At 41.3% G+C, this 22476-nt stretch overlaps 1 protein-coding gene across 1 annotated transcript; it reads left to right on the top strand.

Annotated features, from left to right (window-relative positions):
* Positions 1-1558: 1558 nt before the first annotated feature.
* LOC111669405 (rap1 GTPase-GDP dissociation stimulator 1) lies at positions 1559-22086 on the top strand. Its single transcript, XM_023425687.2, has 14 exons — positions 1559-1808; positions 5999-6103; positions 8352-8474; positions 8647-8772; positions 9086-9214; positions 9744-9869; positions 11133-11276; positions 11888-12019; positions 13561-13695; positions 13959-14084; positions 14513-14652; positions 14838-14964; positions 16448-16576; positions 18066-22086. Exons 1-14 carry the CDS (start codon positions 1796-1798, stop codon positions 18191-18193), a joined length of 1683 nt encoding a protein of 560 aa, XP_023281455.1. The 5' UTR covers positions 1559-1795; the 3' UTR covers positions 18194-22086.
* Positions 22087-22476: the final 390 nt, after the last annotated feature.

Genomic DNA, 22476 nt, shown 5'->3' on the forward strand with positions numbered 1-22476 from the left:
CATTTTTTACAACCCAGAGTTACATTTTATTTTAACATGTTACGGTCACATGACACAGCATCAGCCTTTCAGCAGCACCTTCTAGTGGCCATTCTAATCATGATGGAAGGAAGTCAGATGATATTGTTATAGAGTGACATCGTCCGCACAGTGACGAAGTCCAGTCAACAAAACACAGTTTCTCTTAACCGCAACCTTAACCACATGTTACTCATTCTGTCCATGATGACAAATGTCCAACAGTGAGTCAGTCTCCACAGACTCCCATGTTAAAATGTCCAACTTTACAGCAGAAATAAACATGTTTACAGCCTGGTGCAAAAACAGTTTTGGTCTCTAGAGCTAATTGAGACAACAGGTGGTGAATATTTATGTAACTCACTCTTTTAAATCTTATTCAGGCTTAAAAAAATAATTGAGGGGGTGACAGATGGGTGCTGTCACAATTGGCTAGCTGCTCAGTATCTGGCTGCTAGCTGTCTGCTCGGCGTTACATCATTTAATTTGAGTCGCTGAACGTGACATCTCGGCCATGTTTGTGCCTTCTGGAGGATTCTTCATGTAAATATCAGACGGATAATGTGTGCTGGTTAGTTGAACAGAATGTGAGGAAGTGTGTCCTCCTGTATTTTGAGGTGAGTGAAATTCTGCTCTTATTTTATTTATATGTTAGCTATAATTAGCAGGTATCAATGTCTGTGCTCATCATACCTGGCTTGTTAGCTTACCCTGTTACATAGCTAATTAGCCTTGGGTTAGCTGGTTGGTTGGCTTCGAGCAAGATGCCCAGCTCTGCTAACAATGCTAATGAGAGCGTTTGCTCCCAACATGCACTGAAGTCTCAGCTCCACACAGGCCCCTCCTCTTTCTCCAATTATGTATTAGATGGGAGTTGGGGGCGGAGTCAGACACTGCCAAGATGGAGCAGCTCACTCTGAGCTTCAAAACTGCCCTTGAGAAACCTGTGAGTGACTTCTCAGAGGCTATGTCCATCTTTAAGTACAGTCTACAGTCCAGAGTGGAGCTGAAAATAACCAATGACTTTTCAAGTCATTTCTTGTGGCTTGTAGTTTGTAAAGGCATCAGTACATTCAGTGTGCTGCTAGTTCAGGCTGTTACACTCAGTCCAGTACAAAACAAAGAGTTTCTGAGTAGGTGGTCTTATCCATACCTAAATATTATTCCATTAAATATTTCTGTAAAATAGAGAATTTTTTTTCTTTCAGAGTTGGAAAAAAAAATGACAATGAGTGAGAAACATTATATTACATTCAAAAAACATTCCAGATATTTAGGACATTTATTTCTTTTTATTTATTGTCTATCATGTTTTTATGTGCAGTAGATACTCTTATCTGAACAATGAAGCTTTTCTGAATTTGTGAATTAAGAAAGAGAGAGAGAGGACGAGAGAGAGAGCGAGAGAGAGAGAGAGAGAGGAAGAACAAGGTGGGAACAGAGAGCAAATGAGCAGAGAGAGAGAGCGCAAGCGCAGTGGGGGCAGGGAGGATGGAGAGAGAGAGAGGAAGAGAGAGAGAGAGAGATGGATAATGGGATCGAAGGAGTGAGAGTGAGGAGTAGAGAGAAACAGACAGAGTGAGAGACAGAGTTGGGGTACACCTGACCTTAAGAGGGGAGGGGAGGGGAGCTCCTTTGCTTGCCACACACCCAAACATACACACACACACACACACACACAAGCACACATACACACACACAAACGCACACACACATAGACAGTGCTAGCAGGCAGAGGCAGCGAGCCAGCCAGCAGAGAGCCTGCCGACCAGCAGCCATGACAGACACCGGTGAGTAGCATCGAACATCCACTGTGCGGTTGTATGATTTTAGGCATCACACAGCAGGGAATGTGTGTGTTTCAATGTGTGTATAAGGGGAATAGCAAAAGATAGATAGATAGATAGATAGATAGATAGATAGATAGATAGATAGATAGATAGATAGATAGATAGATAGATAGACAGACAGATAGACAGATAGATAGATAGAGTCAGTCTCTAATACACGCCTATAACATCATTGTTTCCAAACAGTAAAGCAGGGGCTCCTCTCTCTGTTTATTTTTGTTAGTTTTTTTGCATTGCATTGCATTGAATTTAAAATATTTTCATCTGTGTTGGTGCAAGGCGTGGAGTTGCACCACTCCCCAGTGTCAGTCCAGACAACCCCAGCAACATCGAGCTGTTTGTGTCAGCGGCCAGTGAGAGTGCTCTGTTTAGCTCCAGAGTGGAGGAACAGGAACTATTCAGTCACGCATTAGAAGCTGAAGACACACCACCACCCAACACCCCAGCCTCATCACAAACTACTGCTGCTGCTGCCGACTGTTAGCCGTCTTGCTAACTGCTGCCAGTGGAAGCATTGCACATTTATTTAAAATGATCACAGGGGTGAATCAACAGCTCCCTGACAGTCTGAGCACCACTAAACATAAGAAGCTTCATGGGATTTATTGCTGGACTGTTGTATTGGATTAGATTGTGCACTTGTTCCTTCTATTACATCCAAACATATATGTGTGTTATAGTATGTAGACAAGCCTGTATGTTTGTATATGTGGAAACATGCAGAGTAGTTGAAGACGCTGTAATAAGCACCCTGGGGACTCCCTCACATCTCTCTGTGGGACTGATTAGTAAATTGCTCGCCTGCTCTCTTGTCAAACACACATGGACGCATGAACATAGTCTCGCTCTCTCTCTCTCTCTCTCTCTCTCTCTGTCTCTCTCTCTCTCTCTCCGTCTCTCAGAGACACACACATACACACTCACAAGGACGTGGGGGTTAGATCCCAACCTTGCAGGCTGTCTTAGCCTGATAGCCCCCTCCACTCAGGCTATTTTCATTCGACTTACAACGGATTAGCTGAGGTGATTACCATCTGCAGGTCTCTCCTCACTCTGTGTGTGTGTGTGTGTGTGTGTGTGTGTGTGTGTGTGTGTAATGCATTTTATTGTATGTACATTTGTGTATGCAGCTCCTGAAGCTTGCACCTGAGCTGACAGCAATGGACCAAATGATTGAAGATGTCTCAGGTTGAAAGGCTGTAATCAGGCTGAACTTACTAACTGAACTAACTAAAACCACAGATTACGTTCACCAGCAATGTTGTTCTCACTTCCTGTTTCTGCCTATGGCATATAGGGTAGAGTTAAGGTCAGAAAAACGGAAGGGGTCGTGGAAAATAAATGAGGGTTAAGGTCAGGCGACTGAAACACTTGGCTAAGTTAACTGCAGGGCTGTGACAGAGGAAGTCTCCTGCATGAAAGTCGAGCGTGGTCATAGTCGACCTCCACACATTTACTTTGTGCCTTGTGACGTAACGGGTGCACTGCTTCCTGTAATGACACTGAATGTTTGTGATGTTTTTCCTCTGAGGGGCATGGATGCAGGGATATATGTATATTACATTCTAGTCTGCCTTTAAGAGATTTATATTTCTTATAGTGATATGAGTTGATGGTGGAAAGGTCAGGAGGTCAAAATGAACATATCTCTTCATCCTCTGGGGATGAGTATCCACAATAAATTTTGTGGTAGTCTAATCATTCATTTCAAGATATTTTTCATGTTGTATCTATCTCAGGATGAAACTTTGAATGGTCAGGGTCAGCAGAATTATCCAGGATCGTTCCCCGGGGTCAGTGAATATCTATACCAGATTTTATAATATCCTTTCTAGTAGCTGTTCGACCTTTTTTCCAGGACCAACCACCAAGTGCTGGACCACTAATAGTGCACAGACAGGGCGATTTCCAAACTACATTGATTCAGTTGTTATCATGAAGCTTGTTTGCACTGATTAGTCTGTATGGTTTACATTTATTGGTGGGTTTTGCTCCGATATCATGATCTACGAATAGTTTTTTTTATTATCCTCTGTGCTCCAACATTGACCTTTAGCTAATGTGTTACAGTAGATATCAGCTTTCCAACAATAAAGCAGACATGTTACAATCATGAATTCCACTGACTGACTAACTGACTGACTGATCATATTTCAACCACTGGTGATGAGCCACAGTCTATCGAGCTGCTCTGGTTTCCTGGCTGCTCAGCAACTACAGGGAAGAGGAGGAGCACTTCCAATACACTGAGCCCGGCCTCCATTACAGCAAATAAACTACATTGATTCCATGTATCATTATTACTAAAGGAGGCAGAGGAATAACTAAACATAAGACACAGCGAGCAGAGAGAGCAAGAGAGAGGGAGAGAGAGAGAGAAGTCATCAGTAACGAGGCTTCGTACTAACGACTATGACCAACTCTACATATCAAACAGAGGGAGTTAGACATAAAGACCTGCCTCTAATAAAAGTCTGTTACGTTCTGGAGTTGAAGTAAATAAAGATTAAACTATTGTGGATCCAGACGGAGGCTGTGCTCTGTGTGAGAGACTGAGTAACAAAGATAATCTGTCTCCGGCCCCGGTGGTTCACCTGGTGGAGCGTGTCAGTTTTGCTTAGTCCTTGCCGTGGTGGCCCAGGTTCGAGACCGGCCTGTGGCACTTTGTTGCATGTCATTCTCTCTATGTCTTTCTCTCTCTCTCTCTCTCTCTCTCTCTCTCTCTCTCTCTGGCTGTAATAAAGGGAAAAGCCTGAAAAATTAAGTAAAAAATAAGAAAGACAGTCCGTCTCTTCTAACGTTCTCTCTGAGTGATCATGTTACAGTAAATCCAGCTGAAATCACAGCTCAGTCTTTGTCTTTCATTTATGTGTTTGCTGGTTTTGTCAGACGAACTCACAGTTATAAAATCTGGATTTGACCATGGACAGTCCAGACATAACACTAGGTCTAGACCTAGTCTTGTTTATATTTGCCAATGTAGAGGTGTGGGGCATCACCTTGGTGCAGTGAGCAGCACTGTTGTCTCACAGCAAGAAAATTCTCGGTTCAATACATTCAGATATATGAGGACTAATTTAAAATAGAGTATTTACAACTCATTCAACATGAGTGCAGGGTTGATGAAGAAATAACCACTGAACACTGTAGTAGTCCAAAGGTGGAATATTTATTTGCACCAGGGGTTCCCAACCTTTTCCTTACCTTTTCATACTCTTGAAAATATCAAAAATGTTTGTGATCCACATCCAACCAAATTACAATACGGAGGCCAAATAACATGTTGTCAGAACATTTGTTATAATGATGATGATCAAACATTCAGGATTGAACTGAAAGCAGGGAAACATGCAGGAAGCTCATTTTTCTTTTTTGTTTGATGGGGAGAGATCACTTGTCCATTCACCATCTGTCTCTGTCTCTCTTTCCTCTTAACTCTTCCTGTTGCTGACAGCTATCCATTTTGATCCTCCAGTTTTTCATCTTGTAGTGCGCAATCAGACTAGGATTGCAAACAAGTAGGACGTGCACAACATAAAAGTTCCCATCATTGGCTTATCACAGTGATAGGCCTTAATATGAGAAAAAAAACTATGAAAGAAGTTTTTAAATATTTTTTATTTTTTTTAAAGATCATTACATTTTGAAACATTTAAACCATTATCTATAGTTTTATTTTTTAGAATTAAAATTTTTCACCAAAATTGTACTGTTTGCAAATGCTTTGTTAGCCCACTTGCAATACCTTCATGGCCCACAGGTTGGGCATCAGCTGCTTCATTCATACCTCACAATCACCAGCTGATTCACAGCTGTGTGGGCATCAGCTGACCAGTCCAGTCTCATAAGGTTCATGCAGCCAGTGCTATTCTCACTTCCACTTCCAGTTATAACTCTACTGATGCACATATGCTCACACCATTTACTGTACCTCATACACTTCCCGCTAATGTTTTGTTTTGTTATTGTTCATTTATGCAAATTTTAGTGTTCATGTGTTTATGTAGGGGGATAAAGAAGTCTTTTAAAGCTGCATTATTGTTAACTTTTATTGTTGTTGTTGTCTGGTGGTGGTGGTGGTGTGTGTGTGTATGTTTGTGTGTGTGTGTGTGTGTGTGTGTGTGTTGCAGACTCTCTGAGTGAGGCACTAAAGGCTATCAGTGTCAGCACAGAGTTGATTGAAGAGGAGCTCAAGCCTCATTTGGACACGGTGCTGACTTCTCTGCTGGAAAAGAGTAAGTCATGTCACACACCTGCACCATCTCACACAGCTTAGCTCTGATGTGCAGGTTACACTAAACAGGCCGTGATGGTTTTTACTTTTCCTTCTGTCATCTGTAGCTCAGCCCTTTCATTCTGCAAGTGAAGAAAGTTGTGCATTACCAGAAATAAATATCCATGCTCCCCAGAGTGTTCTGGGGAAGATGAATGTGGAATAAGGAAGATGAAACATTGCTGGCTTCATGTCGGCTCTCACTTCTCGATCTGCGCTGTAGTTTTCTCTGTTACATTCACTCATTGTCTTCATTTCCACTTTACAATAAGACCACCCTTATAAAGGATTTATAAATAGTTTATAATTAGGTTATTCATTTGGTTGTTAACACTTTATAAATCATAAATAAACAATTATAAACAAGTTCTCACAGTTTTCATACATTGATGCAGACGCACTATTTGGCAAATAGTTAATACTTTCTACTCATTAATCTTACTGACGAGTTAGTACCATTTATAACTGGTAAAAGGAGCCTTATATCTTATACAATACAGGAGACAAATATGATCTGAGAGAAGTCATCAGGTAGTCAGTCTGATGAGCCTTTAAATGCGAACCTGTTTTTTATTGCACCTATGCCCTGATCAAGACTTTGTGAGTCGAAACGCGTTGGTATCCATATTCAAATAAAGGATTTTCAGTTTCACATATAGAATCGGAAGGCCCCAGATTTTTTTCTGACTGCCATAGTACAGTTTCAACTTTCACAAGTGTTATTACACTGGAGAGTGTTTTTTTTTTCTAGTTTATATGATTTTAGAGATGTTTGTAAGTTTATGGTTCAAAAAGCTAAAAAAAAGGGATGAAAAGGAGATATTTTTGAAGGTTACAAGTGGGAATGATTTTCTTTTCTTTTAGTTACTGTATTGATAAGAATGTAGGCAGGCGTATACAAGTCTGTTCCTTTTACCAGTTATAAATTATAGTAATTGATTAATAAATGGGGACGTGTTTTACACTTTACAATACGACTCCTTTGCCAGTTAACAATGTTAGTAATTCATTCATGGTTGTAAAGATGAGATGCCAAGAAAAGTGTTGTGTTCTACCTGGAATGCTAAAGTCCTAAAGAAGAGACCAACCAGCAAAAAGCATCTCCATGTTAATCTCCACTGTGCAGAACAGTCTGATCAACAGCTGGGATTAGAATGAGGATGGCTGCTGAGAGCATGTCGAGGTAAACAATACTGGTGTATAGGATGAATTTGGTCATGTGATATGAACAAAAGATATGAGGCTCAACAGTACAGATACATGTGGGCTCACTATTTGGCAAGCAACAGGTCACTGTCGCCCATTTTTATCTACTGTGTTATAAATGCTTATAAATGATTTATAAACTGTTAACAAGCTAATTAATTAACTAGTTGAAAACCTTTCACAAATCCTTTATAAGGGGAGTCTGATTGTGAAGTGGAATCATATATTCAAAATGAAGGCACCGCAGTCCAAAATGGCTCCACCCTAATGGCTTTTTGCTGTAGCCTTACAGAAACACACACAGGTCTGACCTCATCAGACTGATTTTTAAAAGAGACTCAGGCGCTTCAGACATGTGACCTACATCTAAAATTGACATGACATAGACAGTAGTAGGTGTGTGACTGAAAGCCAGTGCTTTACACTAGCCTGGATTTTGTGTGCAAATTGAAAACTCGTTGTCAGGGTGATACAACTAACCAAATGAACTGCTTATTTTTGCTGAAAACAAGTGGCCAAAAATCTGATTTAATATTTTCTTAATGGAAAGATCCTCAAAACCACCAGCAAGACACACTTGACAGGAATAGGTGATCTTGGATCCTGAACTGCTTATAGAAAAAACTGCGTTTCATATTCTGTGGCAGAGGCAGAGGCAGCTGCCCTGAGGCCTCAAAACTCCAGGGACCTTAAAGGCTCCAGGCTTTTGTTCAGCTGATTGAGCTAATTCAATTTGGGAATGTGTCTGACATATCTATAAAACATAAGACCTTCTTAAAGTACATGTTGCATCCGGCCTGTCACTTAAATAAAAGTGAAAGTGTGATGTTGGCAGTAGAGAAAAGGTGAGGAGGCCACCAACACCATCTGTGGCGGTGCCTTTTTTTTTAATGCAAACACCTGCAGTCATCAAAGTCACATCAGAGCTTCACTGTGTAAACTCAAAACCCCACATATCTCTAGTACAGGCTGTGGTTTGACATCCTGCTGTTGTGTGTCCACAGAGAAAGATGCTGCTGTTGACATTGCCAAAAGTGGGATTCTTCCCACGCTGGCTCAGGCCTTACAGAGGAAAAGCAGCCTGACCTGCCAGGTGGCTCTGGTGGTGGCAGAGATGGCCCGTGAAGGTACAGTGGGACCCTGCTACACTGGTTATTAGCTGTTATGTTTTAGGAGAATAGAAAACAAGATACAATACTGCAAATAGTGATAAAATACAGCAGGTTTAACAATCTGCTGTACAGTTAAGGGAAATACCAGAGTTGAAGAGGTAACGTCTCATGGTTGTGTGTGTTGTAGCTGCGGTCAGGGAGCCGTGCATCGAGGCAGGCCTGGTGAAGGTGCTGGTTCCCCATCTGAACAGCAATAACCCGGAGATGCTGCTGAACACTGGCCGGGCCATCGGGCGCATCTGCTTTGACAACTGTGAGTTGGTGTGACGGTGCTGGCTCAGTCACAAGGGTTTTACTGATGATGAAGAGTGTGCTGATGAAGCAGAGACTGTTCTGTTGAGGGTGACAGAGACGGACAGTCTCTCTGCATCTTTAGGTGCTATGTGTACGGCTTTCATTTTTTATTACCCTCCGTTAAATGTGATTAATTGTGTACAATTGTCTTGGCCATGAATTGAAACACTGACCATAAAGAAATGATTCTTTTTGTATTAAAAACAAATACCAGAATAAATCACTGTATTCTTCATCGCTTCCCCTGTCTCTCTCTCTGACCTCCCACCCAGCGTACCAACAGGACCAGTTAGTCCAGAGCGGTGTCATCCCCAGACTGGTGTCCATAATGAGGGAGTATCCAGAGAATGACCCACTGGTGAATGTCTGCCTGCTGGCCCTCTGTAACCTGGCTGACATGGGTGATTATTTAGATTTTATTCATTATAGTAATTTATCATTATTTTCCATGGTTTGAATCACACTGTCTCAGTATTTAGACATGTCCTTCACTGTCCTTGTCATTCTGGATCATCTTGCTCTCATGGCTTTCCCTTGTCACTCATATAAAACAGACTAAGTTGCTCACAGGTCCAAGGGTAGAGTAAATGCTGGAACACACTGTCTGTCAGTCTGAGAGAAAGCAGTGGGAAGAAGCAACACACAAACACAGATCTGATTCACTGCTTCTCCAACTCATCTCATCTCTGAAGATGTCAAACAATGAGTCTGAGTTACAGCTCACAGTGAAAACACCAGGATGAAGCAATGAAGCTTGTCTCAGAAGAACAGAGGTTTTAAATACACTGTTGTTTAACCCTAATCAAGAGGAGGGCAGGAAATCTGCTGCTGTGTTCAACTGGCAGTAGATGTCAGCTGTGTGATGACTGGCAGTCAGGATAATTAGTTACCTCCAACGCTGTCCATAGTTATAGACCCCTGTGTTTGCAGACTCTGCGAGAGAAGCCCTGGCAGAGCAGGACGTGGCAGATGTGCTGACGTTTCAGCTGAAACGGGCGCCTGATGCCGAACGCCGACATGTCATCCTGGAGATACTGGGCGCACTGGGCGAGAGTGGTAAGACCTTCGGGGAGGAGGACTCACTGATGAAACTCTGACTTGATATTTGATCTGAGATCCATATGAAAACCTCTCAAGTTGGGATTGATAAAGTCAGGCTTCATCAGAGGTTTTCATTATTGTTTATACTGAGGAAGCCTTTACTTTCATATCTCTGGCCGTACAAAGCCACTGGACTTGACTTGACTTGACTTGACTTGACTTATATTTAATATAATATAAGTTAAATACTGACCACTGTCCACTCTGCAATAGAGGAATGCACAATTCAGATCATCAGGGATAAAAGAGAACAATAGCTGAAAATATTCATTGATCAGAAGAACAGAGGAGACTGGGGTCGGTTGAAACACAGATCAGGGACGGTTGCAACTAATTAAAAATACATTCGATTTCACTGAAAACTTTTGCTTTTTGTCTCAATTTGTACAATATTCTGAAAATATGCATAGTTGAACAATAATTTTATAATATTATTTATTTATTTAACAATATTTATCAAAGAACAGTTATTGAGTTTTGTTTTGTGTAGAACATGGAACCTACCTTCAGTCAAAATGGGCACAATTTATTTATTTTATTGCTTATGATGAAAAGAACAGGCAAATATATAAAAGACCATGTGAGGCTAACAAATAATAATTCCCAAAATAACTTATTCTTATTCACTTATGCATTAAAATGAGCAATTATTGTTTCATCTGTTTTGCTGTGGGACAAAATTATCCTCTTATTTTCTCTATTTCTAACTAAAATGTTAAACACACTGTTGTGTGGTCTGTGTTGATTTGGCTGCTCAGCTTGGAGACAGTCGCAACCGTCTTCACCTGGTCAGCCATGACAGAACATATGTGCTAAACACACTGACACATGCTGAACGTGTCACTTACAAATCAAACAAAACAATGATTCAAAAGAATTGATAAAACGCTCGAGGACAGTTTGACAAAAATATAGCTAATGAAAAAAAAATGTGTCTTCTGTCTTGCTGATGGAAGGAGGGTCTAACTTATTAATATTTACTTAATATTTAGTATGTGCGAGTGTCATCACTCTAGCATGTTTCTGATTGGATTAATAAGACTCCCCTTATTATCACAACAGACAACTGTTCTCCAGCTTCAACAGCAAGGACAATGGTTCCATCTGCACTGTTGCAGCTTTTCTTGATGTTGTATTTTTACTGGTAGACAGTGTTAGTTTTTAAACATGGTTACAAAAGACAGTGGTAAAGCTGACCTGGTTGTCCTGCACCACCAGATGCACTGAAGCTGCAGTTTGCAGAGTCAGGAGTACCAGAGGCTTTATCAGAGATGATCCGGGGCCTGCAGGGAGGTTCTGACCCCCATGACCTCTGCAGCATCAAGATCGCCTCCAACCTCATAGTGTCCCTGCTTTTAGGAGGTGAGTGATGCAGGTCCTTGTCCTCATGGGACATCTGTGACAACAACACTGTCTCAGTGTAGGTATATCATTTACTATTTTTTCGTGTGTTTCTGTCTTTCACCTCATTCAACCCGCACAGACAAAGAAATTTGTGATGTGATGAGTCGGGTTTAGGTAATCAGAAAATCCTGTGCATGTAATTTACTCTGTATTTTCAGCTTGTCAGTTGAAATAACACTGACTGTCATGTCTTGTCCTCTCTCACTGCATCCATGCATGTCTGTGTGAATGCACCATAAATGTAGTGTGGACTGAATTTCATTAGCTGTCATCTAAAGAAAGAGACGGAGGAGGAGACAGAGATAGAAAAGTGCAGAGGGTGTGGGCCGGGCATGACATAACAGACCAGCCAGGCAGGTTGTCTACAGTATTATCACAGCTTTCTGCCCCATTTATCTGGACAGAGTGACCTTTCTGGGTGGTAGTGTGTCACAGGCTTTATACAGTCTTTGTACGTCTGAAAGCAGAAAATCTCTGAAATCAGTGCACCGCTGTTGTTTTATTACTGATCTGCTGCAGCAAATCATCCTCACATCATCCACCATATATTATTATTGTGTCTCTGCCAGATGAGTCCATGCAGAAGTGTTTTGGTGAGGGGTCAGGACTGGTGTATCAGGATGTCCTGTCCTGGCTGCAGAGCTCCAACACTCAGCTGCAGCTGTCTGGAGCCTTGGCCATCGCCAACTTCGCCAGAAATGGTGAGATGTTTATCACAGACTATAAAGAGATTTGTATCTATGTTTGTCAGAGGAAAAAGCCGCAGTCCACTCCCTGCTCAGCAGCAAACACACTCATTCAGAGAGCAGCTGCTCAACATAGTGAAGCATTTAGCAGCTAAAGAGACTCAACACAGAGCTAACAGAGAGGGGACACTGGATTAAGATTCATCAGGTTGAAGTAAACACTGAATGATTTTGCTGTGTCAGCTTGATGTGTAAATAGATGTGTAATAGACTGTTTGCTAACAAGTTCCCCATCTCAACTAAGGTGACGATATGTTCATTTTCAATTAACTGTTTATTTCTCCTGAAAACAAGTGGCCAAAAATCAGTTACTGCAGGATTAAGATTTAATATCTTCTTAATGGAAAGATCCTCAAACACCAGCAAGATACACTTCACAGGAAGAAGCCATCAAAAACAACATTGATTGATTTGTATTGATTTCATATTCAGTGGGAGAGGCAGTGTATGTTGCTGTCCAGGGACCTCAAAACTCCAAGGGGCTTACAGGCTCCAGGCTTTTGTTTTCATCAGCTGACTGACATGTCCCACATGTCTGGTCCTAAGTATCTATCTATAAATAATAAGACCTTTGTCCTTAAAGCACATGTTGCTAATTCTTTTAGATTTTTTCTTTTACTGATGTTTATTGATTTTTACTGATCTTTATTGATTTTAAACACACACACACACACACACACATTTTGAAACAACTTTCCCCTCCTTCCCTCCCTCCCAAATCAGCTTTTATGACAACAGTAATGATGCTTTACAAAATAATAATTAATAAATTACTTAAACATATATCAACGTGTTTATGTGCGAACTTACATATTTGCAAATCTAAATAAATAAATAAAAGGGTACAGTCTCATTTGGAAAATGTCAAATTCAAGAAATTGGGTTGTCAGGTATTGATTCCAAGAAATTGAGAAATGAATCCCATATTTTATGAAAAAAAAAGGAGTTTTTTGTTTGATGTATGTAAGCCTTTCAATCACTATGCAAGAAGAAAGCTATTGATCCAAAGACCCCAAGATGGACCACAAACACTTTTCCATTGTATGGCAATAAGACGTTTCTCTCATGATGGCAACAATTAACCAACTTACCGTCATGAGTTCTTAGGGACAATGCTTTTGGAAAAAGACCAAGAATAATCTCCGGGAGTACGGGGATCTTTTTGTGGATTATGTTGGAAATTATGTTGATTATTTCTTTCCATTCTTAATTTAATGAGTGTCATGTGTGACAAGTTCCCTAAGTATGAAACCAGCACCTAGTGGCTGATAGAGGAACTGCTGCTATAGGCCATTCAACGTCAACATGTTGCCTTAGACACCGACATCTTTAAAAGTAATACAGTATTACTTGAATAATTCAGTTGAGTTTGTGTTAATTAAACTGACTTTGTGTGAGTTGGGATTGCATGTCTACACTTTGATGTGGTGTACTGTAATGTCACACACTAATCAGGTTCTGAAAGAGTCGGTTTTGGCCTGTTGTGTCTCTGTCAGACAGTAACTGTGTGAAGATGCTGGACCTCGGCGTGGTTCCTCACATCCTGACTTTGCTGGAGCAACATGTGGATGAAGGAGATGTGTCTGTTCAACACGCTGGACTGAGCGCGCTGAGGAACCTGGCCATTCCTGGTACTGATCAGAGTAAAACAGTAGAGATATGGCACCACTCACCAAATGTCAAAGTAATTACTTGGAGATTAACACTGTAATTTATCTTTGAAACGACAGAGTCATACATGCTCTCACCAAGAGAATACCTGGGTCAGGCTGGACGCTAATGTCCTGAATGTGTTTTGTCATTCTAAACCATACAAAGCAATACATGCAAACACACACACCGTTCACGCTGAGACACTCAGGAAGTGCATCAGTACCACATGTGTGTGTTTCAGCCACTAACAAAGTGCGGATGCTGGAGGACGGGGTGACTGAGAGGATAAAGACCCTGCTGCGCTCTGACATGCCGCCGGTTCAGTTCAAACTGCTGGGTACACTGCGCATGATGGTGGATGGACAAGGTGAGATTAACTGTTAGTTTGAAGAGTTTTAAAATTCATATACGTCGTAGAGGAATGTAAGACAGGCTGTGACTGTTGCTGCTGTGGCACCATGCGGAGGCAACACTCGGTCAAGGCAGATTTCCACAATATTACATTTCAACAACTGACAGGAGATCCAGTGGAGCGTGTAACAGCGTGGTGTCAGTTCTGATGGGAGCCTCTGTGAATGACTGGGTCTGGGTTTGTGTGTGATTAGGAGAGAACAAGAAGTGGCCAAGAAGTGGCCACAAGCGCTCTTCCCACCCCACAGCATCAGAGGGTTGTTTGAGTTGAGACTTTTTTTCACCTGTGCAACCCAGTGGCAGCCTGTAGCCAGATTCCCTGGTTTGTTTTTGATTTTGTTCTCCTCTGTTAACGGGTTTCCTTCTCTCTGCTGTGGGTGTCAGAGGAGGCAGCCTTGGTGCTGGGGAGAGATGCTGTGCTGCTGGCTCGGGTCATGGAGTGGTGCGAGGCCAAAGACCACGCGGGAGTCCGAGGAGAAGCCAGTCGCTTACTGGCTGCCTTCATCAGACACAGTCGCAGCCCAGTGAGTCTGTTTATTTTGATCTAGGTTCAACCAACGCTCACACTTCATTCATGGCAGTCACACCCAGTCTGTTGGAGTTTAATGTGATGACACTTTATGTATATGCGCGCGCGCACACACACACACACATACAACACACACACACAATGACTATCTGTAATGGACTGATTTCCTCTCTCTGACAGGAAGTTGTTTGTGCTGTGGCCAAAGCAGATGGGGTTCGGCACCTTATCTCCATGGCAACAAGTGAACATGTCATCATGCAGAATGAGGCCCTGGTTGCTCTGGCGATAGCATCTGCCATTGACCTTGGTAAAGCAATTTCAGATGTTTTATGTAAAGTCAAAGGGTCTGGGACTGAATTTATCAGGCATGTCAGAGTCACTGCTAGAAAGAGACTTCATCTATATGTGAACTCTCAGCGAGGCTGAGGAGTGTGTCTGTTCTTTATAGCAGACCTGCCTGGAACAGGTAAGGGCAGCTCTGCAGTTCTCCTCAATCTTGTCAGAGGTTGGAAGTAGTTTGGACAGTTTAAATAGGTACACAAATGCCAATTAGAACAGATTTTACCAGATGCTTGCCAAATATGGGCCCTGATGTCATCAAGAACATAATGTTAATTATAGAGTTAAAAGTACAGGAAAATCTAAATTGTGAATTTGTAACTACATTGTGATGGTTGTCTTCCTAGCAGGTCATAGAAAGGTCTATTCTATTCTATTTCCTTGTTCGCTACGTTTGTGAATAGCTGGACAGTATTTCATCACACAGACTAACATGGCTGGATCTCTGGATGTGTAGACTAACTAACGTTTCCGGCTCCAGCTCCCAGACCGTGGTCAGAGAGCACAGGGGAGACTCATGTGCTAGTTAGCTAAACGGGTACTGTACCTGAAGGTTTAAGTTAGAAAATATACTGTAACTGAAGGTTCAAGTTAGGAACTAGCTAACATTACTGTTCCTCCAGGTAATAAGGATATATGAATATTTCAACCTCATTTGGGGGGTCAAAGTCTTAATCAGGGGGGGTCAGACTCCCCCATCATCCCCGTAATTCAAACCCTGGTGATGCTGCTCTATAGTGTTTTCAGTCGTGGTTGTTAATGGCTCATCTGGATCAGACTTACACTTTATGACTAATGTGACCTTTTCTCTGTGGACACTGTTTATATATTATAATACATCTGATCATCATCTGATGTCCCATACCATCCTGCTGTTTAATCACTGTTGAGCAGTTATTTTACGTTTTATATAAGTTCACATGCTTTGCACAATACATCATATATACTGTGCATGTAAGAAGGCAGTTCTTAAGAACCAGCTGATGCTGATATGAGTCAGGCAAGTTTCTAAGTTGTTCAAAAGAAAAGAAAGACAAGCCTGTGCGTGAGGAGCATTCAGCACCACAGTGGTTGGACAGCTCCACCTCAGGCTAACCACGGTTTATTATTGGCCCAAGACTTAAAATAAACACTGACACGTGTGTATGTTCCACTATTGTAGCTAATGTACGAAGCAGAAGCAAATAACCACCCTGCACATAAATAAAGCAAACTGTTTGCTTGTATAGCATCAAGCACAAAAAACACTACAAGGGAATACAGAAGCGAATTAACAACTGAACACAACCATGGCTCCACTCCAGAAATGAAACTACAGCTAGAGATGACATACAAGTGTAGCCAGCTGCAATCAGTGTGCTACACTTCCATCTACCAACTAGTATATGATGTGACATGTGTACATTTTGTTTACTCGTTTGTGTCTCTGTGTGTTTGTGTGATCGCTGCAGAGTCGATGAAGGATCCCTTTGGGGAGGCGGAGCTGTTGCCCCTGCTAAAGAAGATGTTGGAGGATCCTGTGGGGGCGGTCGAAGTCAAGTTCAGTGCTTTAGGTCTCATCTGCAGTCTGGCTAACTCCAGTAGGTGATCGATTTTTACACAGAATCTCTGTTCCACTGCATATCTCAACATGTTTCAGAGTGTGAGAACAATCTGACCACAGGAGGTGCACCATGCAAGTCTCATTTAAACTTTAATATGTAAATAAGGCTGTGATTTCAATTGAGAACCCAATATATTTATTTGTATCTTAAGAGAGAAGTTGAGACTTTATAAATACAATCACTGAGCACTTTATTAGGAATATCTGTATACCTGCTTATTCATGTAGTAATTCAATCAGCCAATCATGTGGCAGCAGTGAAGTGTATTAAACAACAAAATCATCCAGTGAGCAGCAGCAGTTCTGTGGAGGAAACACCTTGTTGATGATGACCGGTCTGAGGAGAATGGACAGACGGGTTGGAGCTGACAGAAAGGCTACGGTCACTCAGATAACCACTCTTTAAGTGGAAAAAATAAAAAAAAACAAAAAAAACAAAAAAACAAATCCTACACATCTCTGTCAGATCCAGATCATTTTCTGGATCAAGTCATAGATCTCAACAAAAGCTGGATCTGGCACTTTAACTGGATCAGCGCCTGAATTTAATAAGTTCTTCCATTGGTCCATTCCTCATCCATCCACCAGGTTTGGTGAAAATCAGTTCAGTACTTTTTGCATGAAACCAATCAACAAACAAACACTGGTGAAAACATAACATTCTTGGAGGAGATAACAACACGTCCAACCTGGAGGTGGATGGACTACAACAGCAGAAGACCATGTCAGGTTTCACTTCCTGTGGAATCCATGGAGCCAACCTGCCTTGTGTCAGCAGTCCAGGCTGGTGGTGGTGGTGTGATGGTGTGGAGATTTCTTCATGGCCACAGTTCACCATCTTCTAATGGCTTTTTCCAGCAGGATAAACTGGTTTCATCAACATGACAGTGAGTTCAGTGAACTTCAGTGAACTTCAGTGCCCCCTCCCCCCCCAGTCTCCAGACCTGAATCCAGTAAAACACCTCTGGGATGTGGTAGAACAGGAGATTGGCAGCTTGAATGTGCAGCTGATGAATCTGCAGAAATGATCCATGACATGAGGAACCCAGGAACTACCCAGCGTTAGTGTGCTGTTCCTAATAAAGTGCTCGCTAAGGTCTCTTTAGAACCAGCACCCAGTGGCCGTAAGAAGACGTACTGTAAGCAGCATACAGCAGTCAGCTCTCATGTTGCCTCTTTAGGTTTAGATGTTCTTTCTAGAGTCTGGTGAACTAATGCATTAAACAATGATCATCAGTCCTCACTGTATGTCTTCATATCTGTTGTGCTTTCAAGGAAAAAGCAGCTCATCTTATGTTTCTCACTTTAAACAACAGGTGGAAAGGTTGTGCATGGGATACACAATCCGCACATGAACACAAGAAACAGCTTGAATACATCATATCTGCACATTTTTACTTCTGCTGGTGTTTGCAACCCATCTCACATGAGACTCTCTTCTTCTCTCTCACCCCTGTCTGCTGTAGGTGTGATGAAGGAGGAGTTGAACTCTGTGAACATGAAGGAGAGCCTCAGTAAACTGACAGATCATAGCAGCAGTAAACTTGCCTCACAGGCCAGCTCCATACTGGCCACCCTCAGTGACACCAGCTAAACCAGCACACTGCAGCAACACAGGATCTCATCTGCTGTATGGATTTCTCCAGCTTATTCAATAACATGCTCTAATTCAAATGATCTTACTGCACAGATATTATTAAATATTCAATTGGCTTCTAAAAATGTCACCTGTTTTGTGGCAATAATTACTAATTAAATACGCATATGACTAACACTCTGTGCCCCCAATAACAGCCCCCGCAATCTGACAACATACTGTCAGATTTCCAGCTCTTAAACCCTGAACAGAAGGAGGGCTGAAGGTGTGAGTGTTGGCCTAAAGGAAAGTGCTTCATTCAATCAGCTTCATGGTAACCTGTCATCAGATTGTGATATTTCTCATGTACAAATGTACAGTAAATGCAGCGGTGGTGGTGGCGGTAGAGGAAGGGTCAGTGGACTCACCTTCAGGGGACAATTATTATCCAAAGAAACTATGAAAAATTACAATTCATAGCTTCAAAACTGATAATTACATTTTCCTTTGAATGACAGTTGACACTGGCACTGAAACAGGAAGGTCAAAGAGGCAACTAAGATCTGGATGTGGCATCATTCAGATAGAGGGTCAAACATATTCGAACAAATTATTTCTACTTATTGGATGCAATAACAGTATACACTGAAGTTTGCACTGCTTCAATACTTCAAAGCAACTATCAGACTTTCAGTTATGGTATCTGTTCCTTAAGGAGCTTGTATCAGTTTGTTTGTTCAGTGTTGTGAACTAAAGATGATGTTCTGTGAGACTGAGACTCTGACCGCTACAAGGTTCAGCTGCAAGTAAATCATTAAAAGTTCAAGAGTCTCAGGAGATTCAGAAATGTACTATGATATTTTGAAAACACACCCAGAATATGAACAAAGAAACAGCAAACAGTTTAAAACTGTTTTAAAGTTGTGTTTTTGGGCATTTTGCCTTTGTTTCCGATTGTTGGGGTGAGAGAGAGACAGGAAAGTCAGGGAGAGAGAGGGGATAGGCAGCAAAGGGCCATGGGTCGGATTGTAGGTAGGACTAAGTCTTTGTGGAACTCCCCCACAAAAAGTGAGTTGAGCTAACATAGTTCACTTACTACATTTCCTTCAGAGCTTTCAGCTACATCTGATGGCCTTCTGCAGTGGTTGGAGTTTGTCTGCTGTCATGGAAATTGTTCACTTGTCATCATATAACCTAAACATGGAAAACAAATGTGACTGTGTTAAGTAACTGAATACAAAGTGTCAACTGCTACAAAACAAGTGACACACTTTATAAAGTTTCAGGATTGTGCAGCAAAATTATTTGACTGAAAATTTTGATTGATTTTTTCATTTTAATGACTCCCGTCACAAATAAAATCATTGGCTGAGATTGTTGATATTAAAGTGAAGGGACGGTGCTTTGGGCTTGTTTTCTCACTCTCCTTCCAAATCAGTGGGGCCAAGTTTACTTTAAGACTGAGGTATCTTTGACCTGGTCCATCACCAGAATTTTTACGACACAACCAGCTCATCAACCACCATCAAAGCACTTTAAAGCAGACTGCCCGGTCTGTAATTAACCACTGTCATTCTGATGAGTACAGCCCAACAAAATTAATGGAGCCACGTTAACAAGCAATAAATGTGCATGGCATGGCCCTGCTGTAGTCCCTGAACCTTTATGGTGTACTGGATGTTGTCTGTCAAAGGGTCCTGAGCTCCTACTGTAAGAACTGTAGGCTGCTGTACATACGTTGGGGATGTCTATCTGAATGTTTGTATCATGTAACTGTGCAAGCAGGAGTAGAGCAATTTCAAACATAGTTTATGTGTAACAAAATCCATAATTGATATCTCTAACTGAAGGTGCTTTTTGCATCTGTACATGTCAGACTGAAGTGCTCTGATGTCACAAACATTGTCATATGTGATGGTTGGTAGAGATCAGATAGATTCACAAATTTAAGATGGCTGTGTGGATGTCATACTGGCGGTGTGACAAATAAGAAAACGGTTAACTGACAATGTTGCATCATATTCTTTAAATTTAAGTTTAGTTGAATTGAACAATGGGCAACGGCTGACATGAAGCGTCCAAAGCTGTTTGCCTTTTTCAGGCACTTCAGTAATATTAAAGGTGCTATATGTTTGTTTTTGTACGGCATTAACAGCTGTTTACTTAAGAGTCCAGAAGAAACGTTGTACGTTCAGCTTCAAACTTTGTTCCTTTACGCACTAGCGGTGGAAAGCAACACCAGTTTTAATTTTAGTTTTGTTTCTTTTTCTAGCGCTTCTTTTCTTCCTCTGAAGTTAGCATGCTAACCAGCTAGCCCCAACCCGTCCCATCTCATAATATTGGGTTTTTTTTATGAGTCACTGTAGCATCCAGCCTGCCCTTAGCTCAGTATGAGATGATTAAGAAATAATGCTAACTAAGGCATCGACGACTGAAGCGCTTTGCAGAGAAAACTTACATATTGCACCTTTAAGGGACAAGTCATATAAGTCAGAGCTTTCAGAAAATTCACTTTGCTGGTTGTATTTGACATTCATGACATGAATGCAGCATTAGGCTTCATCACACCAGAATATAATGGGTTTGATGGTGGCAGTACAATTAGTGGATACACTCAATCTGGCAAACCTGTGGTGAGGTGAGCCACGAGCAAACAGTGTTAACTGACTGTGTTGATCTAAAAGTGGGGCAGCCTCACTGACCATGATGAATAAGCTGTGTGAAAATCATTTCATTTTAAACAGTTAATCTCTGGCATAAAAAAAATCCTGCATGTCAGACCTGCATGTCAGCCAGTCCATCAAGACAACATTGTATGTCTGCATCTGCTAAATCAAAGTTACAGACCAGACGTTCATATTGGTATTTTCTCATCTTGGTTCGGTTCAGGCACAAAAATGACTTGGTTAATGGTGAAACATATAAACAACCTGAGGTCGTGTTTATATTAAACCGGAAAAGCCTGGCTGCTGTGCTGAACATGCAGGATAACTGAGGAGTTTGTGGGAGATAAGTCTGATTGCAAACAGGCAATTTGCAAACACTTCGCATTAGTTTCGTCTTATTTGGAAATACTGTGACCTGTCATGAGCTGTTGTTATGAGCAGGTGAAATTACTTTTGCAAAGACCAACAGGCCACAGTGTCAGTTCTACAGCAGTTAGATCACCACTGACTCAGCCTGTGTGTTTATTTTGATCTGGATGTGATGATGATTTGTTGTTGTATTGTTCCATTCACAAGCACGTCGTATCAGCTGTGGTTATTCTGCTAGCATTGCTGCAGTGATGTAGAAATGCACTTAGGTTAATGATAAACAGCTGGAACAGTTGGGTGTGGTTACAGGTGCTACACACCTGAAACTTTTAACCAGAACGGACAATCAAACACTGCTTTTCAACCTGATTTTAAGTTTGAGGATGATGTGAATGAGAGTAACAATGATAGGCCGGGAGGGTGGTGGGGCTAGAACCTTCACTCTAAAGGTAACTTCCTGTTGTATGTTATTTTCCATCTGACAGAGGAGTCCTATCGAAGCACAATGTGAAGAAGCGACACACACACACACATGTAGAACTGCAACCATTAAACATTTGTATATACAATAATTCTACTACTACACCTGTACAACCGTGCCCTCAGCACTTCAGTGTGCGTTTATAGTTCAGTCATCAGGGGAGGGGAGAGCATGTTTGTTCTAGACAATACAATGTGAAAAAATCTGTCAATGGACAAATGGAAACAGCTTTGCTGTAATGTTTCATGTAATATCTGTATTGACATATATTCTGTGTACATAACTAGATATCATTTAACATTTGTGGACAAATCTGTATATTTTTCAGGGAGGGCAGGGAGTTTTGTTTTAGAGAGAGCAGAATAAAGTTAAGCAATGTCTTCCCCCAAACAGTGTCTGCAGTGTATTTTCTTTCATTCTCACATCTTAACTTACAGATCTTTTTTTTTCTTTTTTTTTTTTTTTTTTAAAAATGCCTTTGTCAGCTGTTTTAAATAGGGATAATCACTATAGGTCACACATTCATCACACCATTCATTCAAAGTAACTCACACACAATCATCCACTGTGTTGGTTATTCCCAGGATAAAAGAAATATCTCCATATAAGGTGCTTCTCAGTATATTCAGTCATATTGAAATGAAACCATATTTGAAACATCACTACTACTGAGGACAATTAAGTTTATTCATGAGTACACATATAGAAATGTAATGTATGACATATACAGCATGTCCCTATGTCAAGAGTGATGTTGCCATATATATCACCTATAAGGAGATGTA

Source organism: Seriola lalandi, unplaced genomic scaffold (assembly GCF_002814215.2).
Source record: "Seriola lalandi dorsalis isolate HSWRI2012SDOR001 ecotype SW California unplaced genomic scaffold, Sedor1 jcf7180002054795, whole genome shotgun sequence".
NCBI lineage: Eukaryota > Metazoa > Chordata > Actinopteri > Carangiformes > Carangidae > Seriola > Seriola lalandi.